The 18,761-nt window shown below is 43.2% G+C and overlaps 3 protein-coding genes across 4 annotated transcripts; 1 reads left to right on the top strand and 2 right to left on the bottom strand.

Annotated features, from left to right (window-relative positions):
• Positions 1–700: 700 nt before the first annotated feature.
• On the bottom strand, positions 701–4,858 carry KLHL23 (kelch like family member 23). Of its 2 annotated transcripts, none has more exons than XM_057423730.1 (3): positions 3,387–4,858; positions 1,654–1,806; positions 701–1,084 (listed from the first exon to the last, which is right to left on the bottom strand). In XM_057423730.1, the coding sequence occupies exons 1-3, from the start codon at positions 4,597–4,599 to the stop codon at positions 774–776; spliced, it is 1,677 nt and encodes a 558-aa protein (XP_057279713.1). In that variant the 5' UTR covers positions 4,600–4,858; the 3' UTR covers positions 701–773. The 2 variants fall into 2 exon arrangements, with proteins under 2 accessions (XP_057279713.1, XP_057279714.1); XM_057423731.1 differs by having other exon boundaries at positions 951–1,220.
• A 2,828-nt stretch (positions 4,859–7,686) lies between these two features.
• Positions 7,687–18,720, bottom strand: PHOSPHO2 (phosphatase, orphan 2). Its single transcript, XM_057423736.1, has 2 exons — positions 18,676–18,720; positions 7,687–9,513 (listed from the first exon to the last, which is right to left on the bottom strand). The coding sequence occupies exon 2, from the start codon at positions 9,509–9,511 to the stop codon at positions 8,786–8,788; it is 726 nt and encodes a 241-aa protein (XP_057279719.1). The 5' UTR covers positions 9,512–9,513; positions 18,676–18,720; the 3' UTR covers positions 7,687–8,785.
• On the top strand, positions 10,506–17,213 carry LOC130607011 (cilia- and flagella- associated protein 210-like). Its single transcript, XM_057423739.1, has 9 exons — positions 10,506–10,600; positions 11,973–12,199; positions 12,488–12,661; positions 12,750–12,943; positions 13,861–14,017; positions 14,566–14,705; positions 15,536–15,728; positions 16,055–16,219; positions 16,715–17,213. The coding sequence occupies exons 1-9, from the start codon at positions 10,546–10,548 to the stop codon at positions 16,973–16,975; spliced, it is 1,566 nt and encodes a 521-aa protein (XP_057279722.1). The 5' UTR covers positions 10,506–10,545; the 3' UTR covers positions 16,976–17,213.
• Positions 18,721–18,761: the final 41 nt, after the last annotated feature.

The following is an 18,761-nucleotide window of genomic DNA, read 5'->3' as shown; positions in this document are numbered from 1 at the left end:
GGGGGATGGGAGGAATCCCCAATACCTGTGCATCAGCCCAAGAGTCCACTGCAAAGCCATGCAGAGTCTAACTTCTCACAGGCCCTGCCAGTGTGAGAAGGGCAGAGTGAGCGTTTTCCTCAAACTTCCTTGAACTGCAGAGCACTGTTCTCCTGGAAAACTAGTGCACACTTTCAGCTTGTGCTCTGGGGCTACTGTACGACATTTCTTCCCTCATTCCCAGCCTGTGCTTTTCTCCACTCTGGCATTTGAAGGTAGGATTAGAGGCATCGTATAACTGCCCGATTTCTGGATGTGATAACCCGGTTACCCAAGTAATATTGCTCTGTACATACCACACACTTAGCTTGTGGCAATGAACCACTCCTACGGCTACCTTTGGAGTATTAAAGATTTATCTTAAGCTCAGCAGTCCATAGAAATGCAAAGTATTTCATTTGGCTTTACTCACCTTAGCACCAGATCATAGTTCCACGCAGTGATGAATGAACACAGATCTGTTTTTCACAGTAGTTTCTATACAGCTGCACAAAGTATTACAAGAAAGTCATTTGAAAACTTTCATGAAAAAGAATGACTGGACTGAAAAATATATGGAAATCTTGTTAACATATTTGTATTACTGAATTGTTTAAAACAAAGACAAATTATACCTAGTGTTTAAAATTATGTGCATTAAGAGACCGTATTAGACATCTCATTCATGAGCCACTCAGTACCATTATGGATATTGCATCTGCTGTTTTCTTTACAGCAACATGAAAATTAAATGTTTACACATTATACACACAGACACAGCCGTGCGACCGCATAGCGCTGGGAAGATTCCCTACTGCTTCCCATGTATTCTGTTCAGGGTTGTATTTCTCAATACTCTGCAGATATGCTCCTTTTGAATAGGAGTATCCTCCTGTCACATAAATGCATCCATTCATAACCACCGTGCCACACTCCATCCTTCTCTCCATCATGTGAGCCATCTGCTTCCACTTGTTTTGCTCTGGGTCATAGCAGTCTGTGATCGTGGTCTGTCCACCCACAAAATAGATCTTGTTTTGTAATGTAACCGAGCACAATCCATATTCTTCAGGAAAAAAGGAATACAGTTCAACTCAGCATGACAATGATAACTTGAACTACAGCTACCTGACAAACACTGGGCACCAGTGAGGGCATCTGAGTTTCTTCACTGAGCTCAGAAGACACCTCAGGATTTCCTGCTAAACTTGGTAAAAGCAAGATCAAGATGATACAGACATGCCCACCAGTACTTAGTGAGAACTGCTTTGAAAATTTACTGTTAGCAAGTGTAGAACATAGAGAAAACCCATTTAAAATTCATATCAATTGTTCTTGCCAAACATCTATGAATAAATTTTATAGAAAGTTAGAAATATAGAGATATTATTTAACAGAATGCAGCCATTCCTTAGTTCAATATTTATATAGTGATTCCTATAAAGCTGATGCGTGAAGACGGTCTTTCACTCTCAGAGTCTGGAAATGGGAGATGATCCCACTCTGGCCCTTGCTGCCTTACAGGCATTGCTCCTTTTATTAGGAACATGCCGGAAGCTCTGAAGTGGGCTTAAATACCCCCAGATACCAGTTATCAAATCAAGCTCTACGCTTGTTACAGAAATTACTGTTTACCTGGATGCGGACTTGTGGTGACTATACTCCACTCATTGCTACCTGAATGGTATCTCTGGACTTTATCATAGGTGCAGCTTCCCCTGTATCCATAGTGACCTCCCGTTACGTAGATGACATCATGCAGGACACAGGCAGTGGCATTCCCAACACCTGTAAACAGTGTGAAAGTCACAGCACATATTCAGACTGCAGATGATATCCACAGTCACTTCCAGCCATAACCCCATTTCAAATGACTCATTAATTACTATTTTAGGGTGAAATTATGCTGCAAGCATTTAGCTGAATGGGAAATTAAGTAAGTTTGTCAAGACACCTTATTTTAGCAGCATTAGAGCAATTAAATAAAACTGCAGTAATGGAAACATACTGCATGTAATATAGCCCATGCAGCATTTCACAGAATTTTTATGCAGTAATTGAAGACAGATCATCACACTGGGTCTGGAATATGGAATTGCTTTCAGTATTTCACTAAATTACAGAGATTTGTAAAAGTCACTGCTATGGCAAAGACAAAGACAATGGGAGCTGAGATCATTCAGTGTCTTGGGATATCTTTTCTGATACTTTTCATCTTTCTCATATGGGAGCTGAGATCATTCAGCGTCTTGGGATATCTTTTCTGATACTTTTTGTCTTTCTCATGGTATTATTAGTTAGACTATTGTATAAACAAGGGTACAAACAGAATGGAGCCATGTTAACTCTGTCTCTAGGAGAACAAAACAAAATAAAACAAGGGATCTGGCAAGATAAAATGGACCAAAATTAGGCAATCAGTGTGGGAGTTTTAAGCATCTAATAAGTTTCACACAGAAAGAGGGATAAAACAACTGCACAGACTGTGTAACTCCTCACAGTACTAGCCTATCATTTCTGTTTTTAAAGGAAATAAACCCAGAATAATAGCAGTGTTTGTGGAAAATATACAAATAATGAAGAAAGTTATAGGAGCATTAGTGTTTTTTCATGTTATAGATACCTCCAAAAATTCTCACATGTAGAAAAATACCATGTTGCATCAACTTACAGTAAAACCGTATAATTAATTGAAAATAATTGCATTAATTTATAAAAATGTATAAGCGGATAATTGTTTATAAATTTTATAACAAAATAACACCATTTAGTTAGGCTGTGATCCAAATTCATACATTTTTAATAGATCATTATGTTGGCTGCTAGAAACAGGCATTAATGCTTTTAATTATCCTCATACTAAAGATTAAACTGAGGATCCTGAACAGATGATACACTGGAATATGAGGGAACTACATGGAAGAAGTTTTAAATGAAGATGACACCTTTATAGATGATTGCACAGAAAATCTTAGTAATCTGGTTTTATATTAAAACAATAAAATCCGCTGCTCTTTGACCATTTAGTCTAATATACACTGAACAGTCTCTATGACTCTAATACCTGGTAGTTTTCTGATTTCTTTTTAATTTGTACAGAAATTTCACTTCTGAAAGAAGACAAAATTAAACTGAGACTACCATTTGCCTTTCCACTATAGTGTTCTAGCACAACCCCACAGAGTATTTGGATGTTTGCAGTCATTTGCCTAGTAGAGACCTGCAGCAAAGGCCACCAGCATTAACAGGAGATTCCCGTGGACATCACTAGCACTTATATCAAACCCTAAACATGATCATGGCATTAGAAAGTGGCAGATGCAGAAGGACTGACATTTGAAGCAGACACCATGCAACAGCCTACCTACCTTTGATCATGTTTGCTATAGGAAGCCATTTCTTTTTTAAAGGGTCATAGAACTCAGCTTCTTGCACTGGAGCTCCCTTTCGGTATCCACCCAACGCATAGATGCAGCCACCCAAGGAAACGGTGCAGTGGTAATACCTTGCATCAAGCATGGGGCAGCCTTCTGTCCACTCATCTCTCTCACAATTATATATCCACACGGTGTCAAGGGCTTCGATGCTCTCCGTTCTATAACCTCCTGTCACATATATATCTGACCCCAAGCTAGTGACCCCATAACACTCTCTGGTATGATCTGGCATCTCTGTTCCCTGAACCCATGTGTTGGTTAATGGATCCCAGACATGCACTTCTGATAAGGGATGCCAGTAATATCCTCCGATCACATACATGGCTGCTGTAGGTCTTCTGGAAAGAGTTTTGGGATTGAGGTTCAGGGCACTGTATATGAGTGACCTTATCTTAGTATCATTAAGTCGGCATTTTTTCTGTGGGCTTAAAACCGACCTCAAATACACATTATTGAAGTCTACCCTGATGCAGCTCAGCAGTTCATAGATGTCTTCAAGTCTTTCTTCCACATTGTGAGCAATCCACTTAACGACAGCTTCGATGGCTGCCTCTTCTTTCCAAATATTGAGATTATCTCTGGAGAGAATATATGAGAGCTTCTCCTTGCCAGTATCCAGAAACTCTTCCTGAGTCCACACTTCTTCAAACTGCCATAACAATATCCTCCTGGACTCTTTCTCTAGCTCCGAGCAATCATGATATTCAGCAAAGGAGTGCATCCCTATGCAGTTGTCAGTATCTAAGTGCCTCACCAGAAACTGTTCACAGGCTTTCTTTACTGACAGGAACTGGAGGAGGTCTGCTGCCTGGAGCAGACTTTGGACATTTCTCTTTGTTATCTGGATCTGCGATGTGTATGCATAATTAACGAGAGCTTCCAGTACCGCATGGCTGAGCCCGGGAAGTCTGATCTGTCTTTTAGATTTCTCTTTCATATCGGCTGTGAACATGGCCTTAAAATAATTGCTGCAAGCTGCTAAGGCGGCTCTGTGGCAGTGGAAGATGACCCCCGAGGCACACTGTAGGGTGATGTCGGTGAACAGCCCGTCCACGTAAAACGTTCGGAACGCCTCCAGGAAGCCGGCGGGGTGAGAGGAGTCCTCGTAGAGGTACGCGTATTCCTCCTGGCCGGCCGCTGCCATCGCCCTGACCCGCGCACAAAAGCGGGGCCGCCCGCAGGGCTCCCCGGGGATTGACCTCGCCGCGCCCGCGGACCACAAAGCCGGTCCGCCAAGCCCCTCCGCCCGCCCCGCACAGTCCTGGCGCGGCGTTTACGCCCAGGCGGAGCGCGGCCGTGGCTGCCCCGTGACCATCTTTGGAAGAGCCGCGGGAGGCGGCGGGCCCGCAGCGGCAGCGTCTATTTTGGTGCCCCGTCCGCCTGCCCGGCCCCCCGGACCCTTTCGCCAGATCAGCGGGCCCCGCCCCGGGGAACTCCGGTCTGAAGCGCTACTGCCAGCCGGGGCTCCCCACTGCCGGGGCAGCCGAGTATGGCGCCCACTGCGACGAGGACAGAAGGCGCGGCCGTACTCGGGGCAGAAGCTTGATGCCCGGGGAGCGCCGCCAGCTCGGTGGTACTGAGCCGCACAACAAAGCAAGAGGGCTTCGGCTGCCACGAACAGGGAGCTGGAGCTGCCCCGCTGCTCCGGGCACTGGGAGATGCTGGGAAGAGCAGCAAGCTCCTGGGGCTCTCCCACTGTACGAGGGCAGGATTCCAGAGGGGGCGGCCAGAGCTCTCCTCAAACACCTGAACCTGGCTGGGAGCAAAGGACGGTCACAAACTGTGCTGACAGACTGTAGCCAGAAGCAAATTATTCACGAAGAACATTATATTGGCTTTTAACACTTCTGAAAATGCTTCACAATTTAAGAATTCTTTTTCTTCTCTGCTAGCAGAACACTTTCTGCAAAGGAGACCTTTAAAAAATATTTGAAACACAGCATCCTCTGGGTTTAAGAAGCTGTACTCCCTCCTTCACCTGCAGCAGGGTTTGGATCCTTTGGATCCTGCAGCTGGGTTCCCCCTACCCTGCCAGAGCTCTCCTGAATTGAAAGGACTGGCAGCAGTTTCCCCTGCCAAAAGGGGGTGAATATCTGTTATTTTTAGCTAAGTGCCAGCAGTACCCAAAAGGGGAAATTAGGAGAATTCCTGCTCAGCACAGATTAAAAAGAGCAATTTTTGTCTTTTAATTACTGGTGGTACTTCCTCTGCAATACCCACCAGAAGCATGAACTGAAAAGTGTATACAGACATACTTCTCTACTATCCTTCTTCACATGCTAATCTCCCAACAGGACCTCTCTGTAGTGAGGCATCAACAAGCTGATCCAAACAAAAAGCAAAAAACCCTTCACACATCTTTGCCTTTGGTTTTTCAACCACTCTTGATACACTGTTAGCCCAGGAAACTGGAGTTCTGTGGTGTAACCCAGGAACTCGCAGTAGCCCTGCTGCCTCCAAGCCAGGCCTGTCCCTTAGCTCAACTACTCACTCCATTTTTTTCTCTTGAGCATTCCCATGTTTAGGCCTGAGTCTGTTTATGCATTCCTATGCCAACAGCTTTGTTTTGCTGTGGTTTTGCACTTTCCATGTCATCAACTCCCCATGGACAAGTAAGAACTTCTCCTAGGCCTTGGACCAGCACATAAGACTTAGGCTACGTAGTCTTCACAGTAGCTGGTGTACAACAGCAGATCCATTACCATATAGAATGTTTCCCATACACATACACATTCCCTTATGCATTTATTTTCATAACATCCTTACCTAATCATCTCCCTCCCAGAGGGTACATCGATTTAACTGTGCTGAACAAGCAAGTCTTGTGGTCAGCAACACTTAGTACTGCACATGTGTCCCTTCAAGGAGCTTTTCCCTTTCTTTTTTGGCTGGGTTACCAGCTTAAACCAGCTTCATCATTTGAAGATCCTCATCTCCCCTCCCTTTTATCCAAATGTGGAAAAAATTGGTAATTGTAGTACTTCTGAAAAGTTCTCTCTTCAATTAAGAGGAACAAAAAGACCTCACATTAATACCTTAATGGTCTACCTACTGGAATTGAAAAATTTCTTCTGTCTCCAACATGCACTTTGTCTGGAAAACAGCATCAGCTCAATCCTCTACTTGAAGTTATTAAATCATAATTGCCAATATTTCAAATAGACTGCTTAATCTACTCTCAACTCCTGCATCAGTTCTTTCATCAAAAGCACCCCTTTTTGAGCATGAAGATGAATTTCTCACTCTCAACACAAACTACAAAGCAGGTTACTTAAAGCTAAAAGAACAACAGTTAATATGAAGTGAGTGAAAAAGCTGAAAAATTACTTGTAAATGTTTTATGTTTGTTTTATGTGTGGTTTATGTTTGTTTTTATGTTATAAGTAAGTAACTAAGATCTGTGCACAAACTGAAAGCAAGCTGTCTCACGACCAAGTTCTGAAAAGCACAGAAGAAACAGACACAAGACATGGAACATTCAGCAGCACACCTGGAATGAAGGAAACACAGACCTTAAAAGAAAAAAGAAACCATACAAAGCTGTACTATACAACAGCCATTACCATTCTTTTGTATGGCCTGGAAATCAGACAGTTTAAACCTGCTACAGCTTGAGACCTACCAGTTCTTCAGATGCTGTCTTCCTGCCCTTGCACAAGACAATAGAGTAAGATCACCAATACAAATATCTTAGGCATCTACCAAATATCCATCACTAAAGAAACACTCCTGAGAATTCAACTATATTAATCTGGACATTGTAGACAACAGAGAATTCAAAGTAACCTTTTACAATTCATTGAAATAGGTGATGGGATAAAAACAGGACCATTTACAAGTAAGTATTCATAGGAAATTATATACACTGTCAGCCTGAAAACAGGCAAGACAACTCCTAAAAGTCTTCAACTGAGAAAAAGAAGGCAATGACAGTACCAAATGTCAGGAAGAAAACAAGAACAGTGCTGCACACAAAACAGGGGAAGAGAGCCACAGCAACTGCAGGCTGCTGAGCTACACCTCAGACATCTGCAACCAAAGTGCTGCAAAACTGTTTCTCAGTTATTAAGGCACTTAAGCTTAGGGCATTTAAGCTAGAACAGGTATCAGTTCAATAGCACACTACATTATCATTTTGGACCTTCTGTGGGACTGTAAGAAGGAAAACATTTGGCATAAAATACGTTATTTAACTTTAATGAGACTTTTTTTTTAATATCTCTATACACATGGCCCAACTCTTGAGACTCATCTCACTGTGAGTGATAGAAAGATCGCATATTCACAAATGATTCCTTAAACTACTTCAAGGCAGAACAATCCTGTTACAAAGTTAAAAGAGGATTATACTATATGGATGACAGCGTATAGGCAAAAGTCAATGTAAACATGTATACACGTGCACCATTTATGGGCCTGTGCATTGCAGCAGAAGCCTAACAAGAAGAAAGCACCAAGCTGTCTCAAAGGTGTCCGCACAGCAGTTCAAACTGGTATTAGCTCTATAAGGAGTGGCAGCAGCACACTGTCAGGGCTGCAGGCAAGGGAATGGGAGAGTGACTTTTCTTTAAACAGAGCAGTAACATCACTACTGCTCTCCAGAAGAAAAGGGGTCTGACTGACAAAAAAAATGAAGGTATTATCCAAAGACTGACACCTACACTGGTGTACGCTGTACACTTTCAAAGAACAGGTGCCTGATGATACACAGGCCAGAGCACATTACACAAATGAGGTGCATTGCTTTTGTCAGTGACAGTAACTTTTAATTGTCTTTACAATAAAAGATAAATTATTAAAAAGTAATTTTGCTGGGTAAAATATTTAGTATATTGAAAATATAAATGCATCTTCAGATCAAACAAGATTACAAGCATACCAAATAATTTACAAAATTGAGTATTTATCCTGATCGAAGGGATGTAAAAGCCAACAGTTCCAGAACCATGCTCCTGGCACCGAATGTTTTGTAAGTAAAGAACTTATTTTGTGCACTAATCCTACTTCTTCCCCTATGCATGTGGGACAGAAAAGGTCAGTTACTTTTTTGGTAAAGGCCTGGGGGGAGGGGGAAGACTAAGAATAATGGCAGTTTCTCTTGCAAGCCCCTTTTTCCACTTACGTTGGAAGGTGTACTATGTCAGAAAGCCATTTTAACTTCACTTTCCCACTATGGCCAAGATTAAACATAAACAGCTTTATATTGTGCTTAAAAAGATATGTTCAGGTAACAGCCCAATGTTACAATTTTGTGGTTTTATACGCATTCAGTTTTTTTTTCTCTGAGGAAGATTAAATATAATTGCATTAGTTTCCTTTTATCATTTGAATTATTCCTTTATAAGCAGTTTCAAGTAAGACATAATGTCAACAGCAGAAGACCAAGCCAGAACAGAACACTCCACAGGACTGAGATTTTGGGCCAATTGAGAAATCTTTTTCTCCAAGGTATAGCCCTGCCTGGGCATAGCAATATCACCCTTCTTCAAAAACATTACCGGACATAAGTCATTCCCACCATCACCTATATATACAATTTGTGTGTAAGTTATTCCTTGCTCCAACTGTTTATCTAGAAATTCTTTTAAAACTTCCCTTTTGCAAAGGTTTTTAGGGCACTTTGCACAATGGTGAGCGTGGAAGTCCTGTACAGTCAGGTAGCCAGTACTGCTGAATGCTGCAGGGTTTGTAAACACTTCATCAAACACTTTATGGAAGTCAGCAGCTTTCAAAATCCAGTCAATAAATACTGTATTAGAATCTGAAACAATTATGCAGTCAAATAACTCCTTGTTCTTGCCAATAAACCCCAGAAGATCTACCATTCCTGCAGTGAAAGGGATTGTTGTCATAGTTTTTTTCATTACATCTTCTTTGATGCCATTGTCTCCCAAGTAGACAAAGACTCTGCCCATATATTCTGTCCATCGTCCTGGTCGGTAGGAGTTTCTTAATCCATTAGGAAGCTTTTTCTCAGGAGCACATTTCACAATCCAAGTATCGCTATTTTCATCTATGATTGTATGGTCAAAATCAAAAGCCAACAGAAATTTCATTGCTGTCAGAAAATAGTTTCCAAAACAAACAAACAAAAAAAAAAGACAATTATTTATATAAATAAAAGTACTGAATTCCTACCCTGAACTTGTGCTCAGAAGAGGAAAAAATCTGTTTCAAGAAAATGAGGACAAATATCTAAACAAAGTAAACTATTTATGGCCACTACAGCTATGGGAAGTTTTGCTGAAGCTAAAAAAAAAACAGTCTGTAAAGATCAAAGTTCTAGGTCAGTATCAAGCTTGTTTAAATTAGTGAAAGTATCTAAACTCATGCTGCATATTTGCTAACATAGAACCAATCTTGCAGTACACATGCACCATCAGTTTGACTAATCAGTTGTTTCTCCATCAGCACTTGCCAACACACCCAAACTGGGATTTTCCTAGCAAAACACCTTCACAAGTATTTCAAAAGGAAACTGCTACTGAACAGATGTAGCCAGTTTTTTTAACCATGACATGTCGCATCAAACCAGCCAACATAAAGACATACTGACATTTGGGAATCTGGAAATCAAACAAACACATGAAGTTCGCTTGCTCTTGTCCTACAACTTCAGTACCTGCAGCGCACCTATGGGTTACGGAAACCCCTGGGAACAGGAGACACCTCAGCTGGAACTTAACGCCGTTCCCTACATGGGCACCGCCGCCTCAGCCCAAGGAGTCCTATTAGGCCAGCTCCCTGCCAGCAGGCCGCGCCGCCACATAAGCCAACCGCCCGGCCGAGGACTAAAGCTCAGCAGCCGCGGCGGCGGGGCTGGGCTGGCCGGGGCGCTGGGGGAGCTGGGCAGCAGACCGACAGCCCTGAGGGAAAGGGCCAGAGCCGGCAAACCTGCGCCGAGCCGTTACCGCCCGACAACCGCACTGCCACCGACCCACCTCCGCGCTCGCCGCGACCGCCTCCCTCCGCCTGAAGCCCGGCCGCCGCGAGTCACGTGCCTCAACCCCACGCCATCACATGACTCCCCTGCCGCCGGGTTGCCCGGCAACAGCGCGCGTCCACAGGCGGCTCGCCGAAGCTCGGGGCCATGGCGCCGGGGCCCAGGCTCTCCCGCGGGAGGCGGCACCAGCAGCAGCTCGCCCGTGAGTGGGGCTCTCCTGCTGGGACTCAGCACCGGCGGGGGGTGGGGGGGGCACTGCCGAGCCCGTAGCCACAGCCGGCTATACACGGCTCCGGGCGGCTGTAGGGGTGTTCCTGTCTCCTTGTCCAAACCACCCACTCTCACAGCTGCAGACAGCAAGACAGGCTGTTTCTCCTTAAGAATTGACTAGAAAGAACTACCCTGAAACCAGTGGAGGTACAGTGTCATCCAGGGCTGGAGTTCAAGAACTAGGCACCTGGCAGTTCCTTACATGCAGGGAGCAGCCTTTTCAGTGTACAAGTTTAGCTGCTTTCACCTAAGACAGAGAGAGAAGGCCTTGCCTGGTCCCTATCATGGGGCAAACTGATTAGCAATTGCATCTGAAAAATAGCCTTTGATGTCAGTATCACTGAAAGCCTCCTTACATTTGAAACAGCATTTCAGTCTGCTGCAAACCAGATGAACAAGAACTTCTAACAGGATGCTACTCCATACAGAGTGCCATTTCCTTTAACAATACTGGTGATAGTTTGAAAGGCATTTCACAAAACCTAATGTAAGTTACCACAAGACAAAGAGACAAGGGGACATACAACAGTTAAGTCAGTGCCACAGCCCAAGCACATGCACTAGCTGTAGTTAGACTACAGATACCCTGTCTTACCTCTGGGGTACAGAGATGGGGAGATGTCCTGGGTTCAGCAGTAGCAGTCATGTTTCTCCTCCTTGGTAGCTGGTGCAGTGCAGTGTTTTGACTTTCGGCTCGGGAACAGAGCTGATAGAGATGTTTTGGTTTGGCCAAGGACTTTGTGAGCCTCATGCTCTGCCAGGGAGGAGGGGAAGCCGGGAGGAAGCAGAGACAGGACACCTGACCCAAACTGACCAAAGAGGTATTCCATACCACAGCACGTCATGCCCAGGATGTAACTGGGAGTTAGCCGGAAGGGCTGGGAGACTGCAGGGTTGGAGGAGGTATCGGTCGGAGCTTGGTCGGGCTTGGGGGGCGAGTTATCGGTCGGCTGGTGCTGAGGTGTTGTATTCTGTTCCCTTGTTATTTCCTTTATCATTATTATCATTGGTGGTAGCAGTAGTGATTTGTGTTATACCTTAGTTACTAAACTGTTCTTATCTCAACCCGTGGGAGTTGCATTCTTTTCAATTCTCCTCTCCATCCCTCCGAGAGCAGGGGGAGGGCAAGAAAGGGGGGGAAGTGAGCGAACGAATTACCTGACTGGGTTTAAACCACGACAGGAGAGTAATTAATACTAAGGATATCTTGCTATTGTTGCTATGAAAGAATTCAAATCCTGTGACAGGTTTGAATATAGGATTTTCTGATACCAAGTAACCTATCTTTTCTTCCCTCTGCACAGCACCACACCATTTGGAAGAAAATGACACTCTAGATGGCTTTTTTCTTCCAAATGGAATAGATCTTCATCAGGTAATTATATTGCCAAAGGCAGAATGGGAAAGGCTTCAGGACAGCCTTGGCAGCAGAACCAGAGAAGCTGCAGTCATCCTCGCCGAGAAGAAAGAACGGGAAGAAATGCATTTACGCTCCAAAGCTGCTGTAAAAGACTGGCCTAATACCTGTATGGCAAGTACAACACACATTTGTAAACAAATCATATATGCAAAGCCACTCATAGTAATATTGCTAGCTGCACTCCCTTTGTTTAACATTTGCTTTTAAAATATAAATATTTTAACTAAAGACAATTAAATATATTTAACTTCTAATATCAACTTTTTTTTAATCAAAAGGTAAAATACAAAATTAATAAAAACCCAAAACACTGAGTATCTCACCTTCAGAATGGTTTATACATTTTTAATCCATGGGCTTTAGATGTGATTTCTAATTCTAATTTTATCTGCAATATAGGGCATGGCACAACGGAAACTAAAAGCCAGAAAATTACGTGAAGAAAGGGAAGAAGAAGAAAGAAAGTTAATTGATTTGGAAGAAGCAAAGTTCCAAGCAGCAAAACGGAAGGAGGCTATTGATCGTGCAAAAACCTACCTAAGCTATCAGAACGAAAGAATTAAAGGGCTTCATGTGTGTTGACAGGTTTTCAAATTCAAGTTGTACTGAACGTCTTTAAACACTGCTGAACATGCAAATTATTCTAAATGTTCTCTTGCAGAGTGCACTTCTACTTACCAAAGTCCTAAAAGAAAGAGATGCTCAAGTTGAATTTAAAAAGTTAAAGTCAGATGCTAACAAAAAGAAGGATGAAGAAAAGGAACATGAATATAAAGAAGCTAATTTCAGGGATCAAGAAGAGGCACGTCGGCGTTACATGAATGAACAGGCACTACGCAGAGATCAGCTGGAACAGTAAGTAATAATCAAAAGTTACCCTAAGTTGTTATTTACTCTTCTCACAAATACATTATACAAAGTTTTTGCAGAAACTTACTGAATCCAGGGTGCCACAAAGGACCTTGCACAAATGGGAAAAGCTGTGATATTGCACTCTTTTACTTGCCAACAGTCTACATGTAAACAGTCTAGCGGGCTTCAATAGGTTTTAGACAAATCACTACTCAAAAGTTGTCACTGAAAGTGTATTTGAACTCAGTTTCAGTTCCAAAAATGGTTAAACCAGATTTTCCATTCACCCATAACTGGAGTCCGGAGAATGCATCAAGAGAACACATCACTGCCACCTCCACCGGCATCAAGAGAACATCATTGCCATCTCCATTCTTTCTGTGGGGCTCTTCCAGATACCTTAATGAAGGAGTCCCCAGGAGTATTTACAGACATCTGGCCCTGGTGATCTGATAGGAGTCAAATTCCCTGAGGCAGAGGAAGGGTTCAAAGACTGGTCTCACGTATTCCAGGTCCAACACATGAATCCTTGCAGAACTTCTTATCGAACACTACCAGCTTAAGCTATTGCCTGCATGACCAGGGAGAGAAACACAGATACAGTGGGACTTACTGGAGAACTCTTGTGACTGAGGATGCTGCAGAGAGAGGCCAGAACATTATAAATGCAATGGTGCTAACGAGTCATCCAGATAAAAGATTGCAAACTGTGAGCACACCATGTACCCAATTTCTCGTCAAAGGATCTAGGGCTACCATTACAAAAAATGATGCCATTTTTCACCTCTGATATTCCACCCATCTTCAATTTAAAGTATCACATTCTTCTGTGCAAGGTACCTATGGTTATGCAGAATCCACATCCGTTCATACTTTGTGCAGTCCCTAGCACATTTATTTATTTATTTTTCCCAATTCAGAATAAAGGAGCGCAAACGTCAGGCAGATCTGGCCAAGCTAGAAGACAAAAGAGAAGGGGAACAAATACAGTTATCAAACCAATTGTACCAACTGGAAATTCAGAAAGACAGAGAAAAGGAAGAGAAAGAAAAAGTTGAACGCCGGAGGCAGCATCACGTAAGTAACAGGAAGTCAGAGTTTAAAATGCTTGTTTCACCTTGGCTGCCTGGAGTGAAGCTGTTGCATTTGGCCCACAAATAAATGGGCCTCCTGGCAAGAGGAGGTTTGCTTACAGCTTCAGTAGCAGTGGATCATATGCCTACCTTGCCAGCTGCAAGCTGTGTCTTTCCTCTGTGCCTTTGAGAAAGGCCTCTTGCATGTACTGGTGGGGGTTGCACAGTCCCATTCCTCTCAACATCCCCCTCTCCCATGTGTGTGAAGGGAAACAAGGGATAATGCTCACTGCATTGCATAGCAATTTGTCTATGTAATGGGCTGGAGAAGCAGCTGGTCAATGCTCAGTTCCCCTTCTCCTTACTCATATCTACTATCTTCTCTTCATGTATGAACAGGGAGGCAGGAATGAAGGTACTGAGAAACTATTCCCTCTCTTTTTTGAAACAAACGCAGAAAAAGAGAATTGGGAGTGATTCTTTTAAGCTGCTACCCTAGGCCCAGATTTTCTCAACTTTCCCCGTTACATCAGGACCGTTTTGCCCCTGCAGGAGCATGTAGCTGACCAGAAAATAATCAAAGCAGTAGAGAAACAAAAACAAATGGAAGAAGATGCTCGGATCGAAGCTCATTTTAAAGCAAAGCAGATTATCGCCAAGATGACAAAAGAGAAAAAAGCTGAATTGCGTAGGTAGGTACAAAAATAGAGTATTAATTGCAAATAAACTAAAAATCATACTGTAGCCATTTTCAAATCTTTCAGGCTGATGATATAACACAATCCACAGTTATTCTAAAAATTAAATTATGATAGAGAGGGTAGGAAATTTGGGAGAAAAAGGAAATTCTGTCACGGGTTCCTTAGTAAGGGGGGGGAGGCGGGGGAAGCGATCTTTCCGCCCTTCAAAGTACAAAGACATACAGAAGTACAAAGCTCAACACCAGTGTGTTGGGATTAGTGATTTTCCATGTCACCTGCCAAGCCTCCACCTCCTCAACAACTAAAGACAATTAAAATCCTCAACAAAAGTATTTTTGAGCATAAGCTATATTTCCCTGTACCAGATCATGAAAAATAATTGACTTCTTAACTAGGCACCTGTATTAATTAATTACATTGGGTTATTATTAAGGGAAGGTCATTTATCAATACAGGGACAGCATGATGATACCATTGAGATGATCTAAGACTTTCCTTCTTTTCTCATTTTGGGCCAATAGACCCAGCATTTCTCCCCTCATGGCAAAATGCTAGGCAGACTCTCCACTGCATGATCCAACTCATTACTGCAGCAGAAAGCTAGTGTTACAAGAATACAGGGAATATTTATTAAAGCAGACAATTAAAAACAAAGAAACAGGAGGAACACTGGAGATTGAGGAGTTGGGTGGGTTGGGGTAGACTGTGTGGCAAGAGGAGAGAAAACTAGAAGCAGAACACCTGAGTTTGGTATCAGTAGTGCTTCAGGTAGGCCAAGGTATGTATCCTGGTATGTTATGGTAGCTCATATTCTTCTGCAGACAAGCGCAGGAACGTCAGGACAAAATTGTTAAACAATTAGCTTTACAAATGGCTGAGACATTAAAGAAGGAAGATGGTCATCTTGCTAGAGACACTGCAAAAAAAGCTGAAGAAGAAAAAAAACGCAGAGACAAAGAGGCAAAGAAGCAAAAGGCTGCAACTGAATCTATTGCTGAATACAGAGCCACTGCGGTAAGAAACCTAGCCTGTTCTTATTCCTGCTTTACCTCAACCAAGGAGCCTGGCCCAGGTCACCTCTGGTGGCTTTAGTGCCCTGCATCAGCATGCTCCACCAGGGCCACTGACATCTTTCCTGGCCTTCTCTCTCCCTCTCCCACTTCTCTGTTCAGTGCATATCTGCCATGGCTGCTGAAAGCCCTGGGTTTGGACACTGGCCAGCCACAATGACCATGCTCATCAGAGCGCTGATATGGGGCTGCTTCTGCTAAAAGATATGAGTTCCAGCTTAGCAGGCTAGCTCCTTGGCTATCCTTTTTTGTGTATTTTGTAAAATACAGATGAAGATGAAAGCGGACAAGGAGAAAGAAGAAAAAGCAGAGAGTAAAAAAGAATATAATAAAATAATGGAAAATTACCACATTTACCTGGAAAAGGAAAAAGACAAGAAAAAAAGACAACGTGATGCCAGTATGGAAGTACAGAAATTTCAGATCCAGCAAATGGTAAACAGAAGAGATGTAACCTGAAAGAAACATGCATCTAAACCAACAGCACTAGCTCCTACCTGAGAGGAAGAATGGAAGCTTACTGTCTTTTGGTTGGGGGGGGGGGGGGGCATGAGGGGGTGTGTGTTTGTTGGGTTTGGTTTTCTTAAATCAATTATGCTCTGCATACACAGAGTAGCCTCCTCTCAGCAGTGGCACAAGTCAAGGTCGGTTTACAGTCACAGATTACCTCCTGCACTGTGCCATTATGTACTACTGCTGTCCTCTTGTATTTTCTGGGCAGGTCACCAAAGAGCAACAATTAATGCTGATGTTCACTCAGCTATCTAATGTACCATTTTTGAGGGGATGCGGCAGGGGAGAAGAGTGGGGAAAGATTATATCTGACAAGTATCAACTAACATCACCACATCTCCTAATACATTTAAGTTTTAAGGGACAGTTATGTTGTGAAAGAAATACTAAGCTTTGTTATTCCCTTTTCTTCATCAGGCTGAAAAGCAGGCAAGAAAACAGCAGGAAAAGCAAGCAGACTTGGACTACAATGCTCAGACAGAGTTTATTGCTCTCTGTAAAGAGCAGGAATTTCAGAGCTATGCAAAGCAAGTAATTGAATCAGAGGCCAAGACTACACATCATCTTTATCCTCTTCTGAAAGCATACAAAGATGTAAGAGGACTTGGACTCAAGCCATTTTCCAGAGAAGAAGGATCAAATGGTTTTCAAGCACAGGATGGTGCTGGGACCCAGTAACCTTGCAGATGTACTACTGCACAAGAAGTTAAAAACATGAAGTAATACAGAGACTATCTAGCAGGGAAGGGCAGAAGCAGTTTTCATGTGGTTAAAAAATGTCTTTTTGAACCTTACAGGCAGAGTTAAACTGCATCTATTATATACTGTGAATCACAAAGTCTATTTGAAAAACAAAAAGATATTGCCTGAGAACTGGTCATATTCTCAAAAATATAAGTTAGTTTATTAAACTTGAGGCAGGAATGCATGATATATAATTGACCATCCATGTAACCCATTCCAGCCAAAATCTCACTATTACTGTTATATTTTTATTATTCACTGTTCTAAAAACTCACTGTCCCAGGTTTTTCAGGCCTGCAATACAAATTCCCAGTGCAAAAGTTCACATTTTTCACTAGCTTACTTCCAGTTAAGTATTCCCCATACTTTCCACAATCATCAGAGGAAGAAAAAACAACCTTATACACGTGAAAGTCAGAACAGTACTGCAGTTTTTACATAATTTTGCAACTACCTCTGTAAAACAAATGTTCCACTATAAATGAGTTATATTTCTATGAAAATAGAATGTGATTTGATCACAGCCCTTAAGAGGTCACCTAGGAAACAAATATAGGTCCCAATGTAACTCTCAATAGCTGCTACAAAAACAGCATGGCAATGAGAGACAATATCATTGAACTGTTCCTTTAAAGAGACTGATTCAAGCTGTGGTAAATAGATCTGACCTGAAATTGCTTCTCAGATTCTTCATCTGATTTACTCTCCAACACCCAAATCACCCACACATCTCACTCCTTAAGCTTAGTTTCTTTGCCAAAATTTTACCATCATGTTCCTGCCTTGGACAGGGTTAAGGTTTCCTGTAATGACTTTTGTGTAATGACCTGGAGTCTAAATAGGGTATCCCCCTATTCTGGGTTTCACTGGAAACAAAACCCAAGAAACCTGAAGCTTTGTTTTGTTGCACACAAGCTTCTGTCCCAGCCTTCCAGCTGCCCATCTCTGCTGGACAAACTAGAAAATTATGCAAGTTCTAGAAAAAAAACAGAAACACAAACAAACAACAAACCTGAAACTGGTTTTACAGAAAGGATGCTTGACAATATTTCAACTTGGAAACAGGTCTTTCGTGAGCCTGGTTTCAGTAGCAACAGGCTTTGAAGGAAGCACAGGACTTGAGCAAGACATGAGGCTATACCGGGTGAGTTCCCTCCTGCAAGCTGAGGGCCAAGCAAAGCTAGTTTTGCCTCCCCTACAGTGTAAAACATCTGGATGTAAGATGAATGTACTCCTTCCCCAGAGCAGCAGCCACCTCCTCCCTCGAGGAGTCTCTTCCAGGCAGGGCAAGGAAGGAACTTGTCGAAGGAGGGGGAGGAGAGACCCCCTCATCCAGCTCCCAGGGGTTTTCCTTAGGGAAAACAGTGCCCAGGGGCCACTTACTGAGTCCAGATAATGGATAAAGGCAAGTCTCCAACACGCAGCTACAGGCAGGCCTAACTGGATGGGTGTTACGTGCGGGAGCGGCAGCCCACAGAGCCAGCCAAAGCGCCGCACCACCTGCCGCGCAGAGCTGAGGCAACCCGGCGGGAAGAAAACCCGCCGAGCTCGGAGCGGAAAGGCGGAGGCAGAGCGGAACGTTGCAGCCTCTTACCGGGTACGGGCCCGTACAAAGGAACGGGTGTTTCACGCACCGGCTGCGGACGAGGGCGGCCCCGGGACAGGACAGGACAGGACAGGTCGCGTCGCGCCGTGGCCTCTGCAGTGACCGCCGCTGGTC

This window comes from Pezoporus wallicus, unplaced genomic scaffold (genome assembly GCF_028554395.1).
Source record: "Pezoporus wallicus isolate ANWC-B61680 ecotype Strahan unplaced genomic scaffold, APGP_CSIRO_Pwel_v1 contig_1181, whole genome shotgun sequence".
Taxonomy (NCBI): Eukaryota; Metazoa; Chordata; class Aves; order Psittaciformes; family Psittacidae; genus Pezoporus; species Pezoporus wallicus.
Note: the sequence above shows the minus strand (reverse complement) of the source record. Positions and strands in the feature narration are given on the sequence as shown.

What these genes read in the sequence shown, in the direction of transcription:
- PHOSPHO2 (XM_057423736.1), bottom strand. Translation starts at nt 9,511, where the DNA reads ATGAAATTTCTGTTGGCTTTTGATTTTGACCATACAATCATAGATGAA.
- LOC130607011 (XM_057423739.1), top strand. Translation starts at nt 10,546, where the DNA reads ATGGCGCCGGGGCCCAGGCTCTCCCGCGGGAGGCGGCACCAGCAGCAG. An exon ending in AACGCCGGAGGCAGCATCAC is followed by an intron (nt 14,018 to 14,565) that starts GTAAGTAACAGG and finishes TTGCCCCTGCAG; the next exon opens with GAGCATGTAGCTGACCAGAA. An exon ending in CTGAATACAGAGCCACTGCG is followed by an intron (nt 15,729 to 16,054) that starts GTAAGAAACCTA and finishes TGTAAAATACAG; the next exon opens with ATGAAGATGAAAGCGGACAA.
- KLHL23 (XM_057423730.1), bottom strand. Translation starts at nt 4,599, where the DNA reads ATGGCAGCGGCCGGCCAGGAGGAATACGCGTACCTCTACGAGGACTCC. An exon ending in TATAGCAAACATGATCAAAG is followed by an intron (nt 1,807 to 3,386) that starts GTAGGTAGGCTG and finishes CACTGTTTACAG; the next exon opens with GTGTTGGGAATGCCACTGCC. An exon ending in CACCACAAGTCCGCATCCAG is followed by an intron (nt 1,085 to 1,653) that starts GTAAACAGTAAT and finishes TTTTTCCTGAAG; the next exon opens with AATATGGATTGTGCTCGGTT.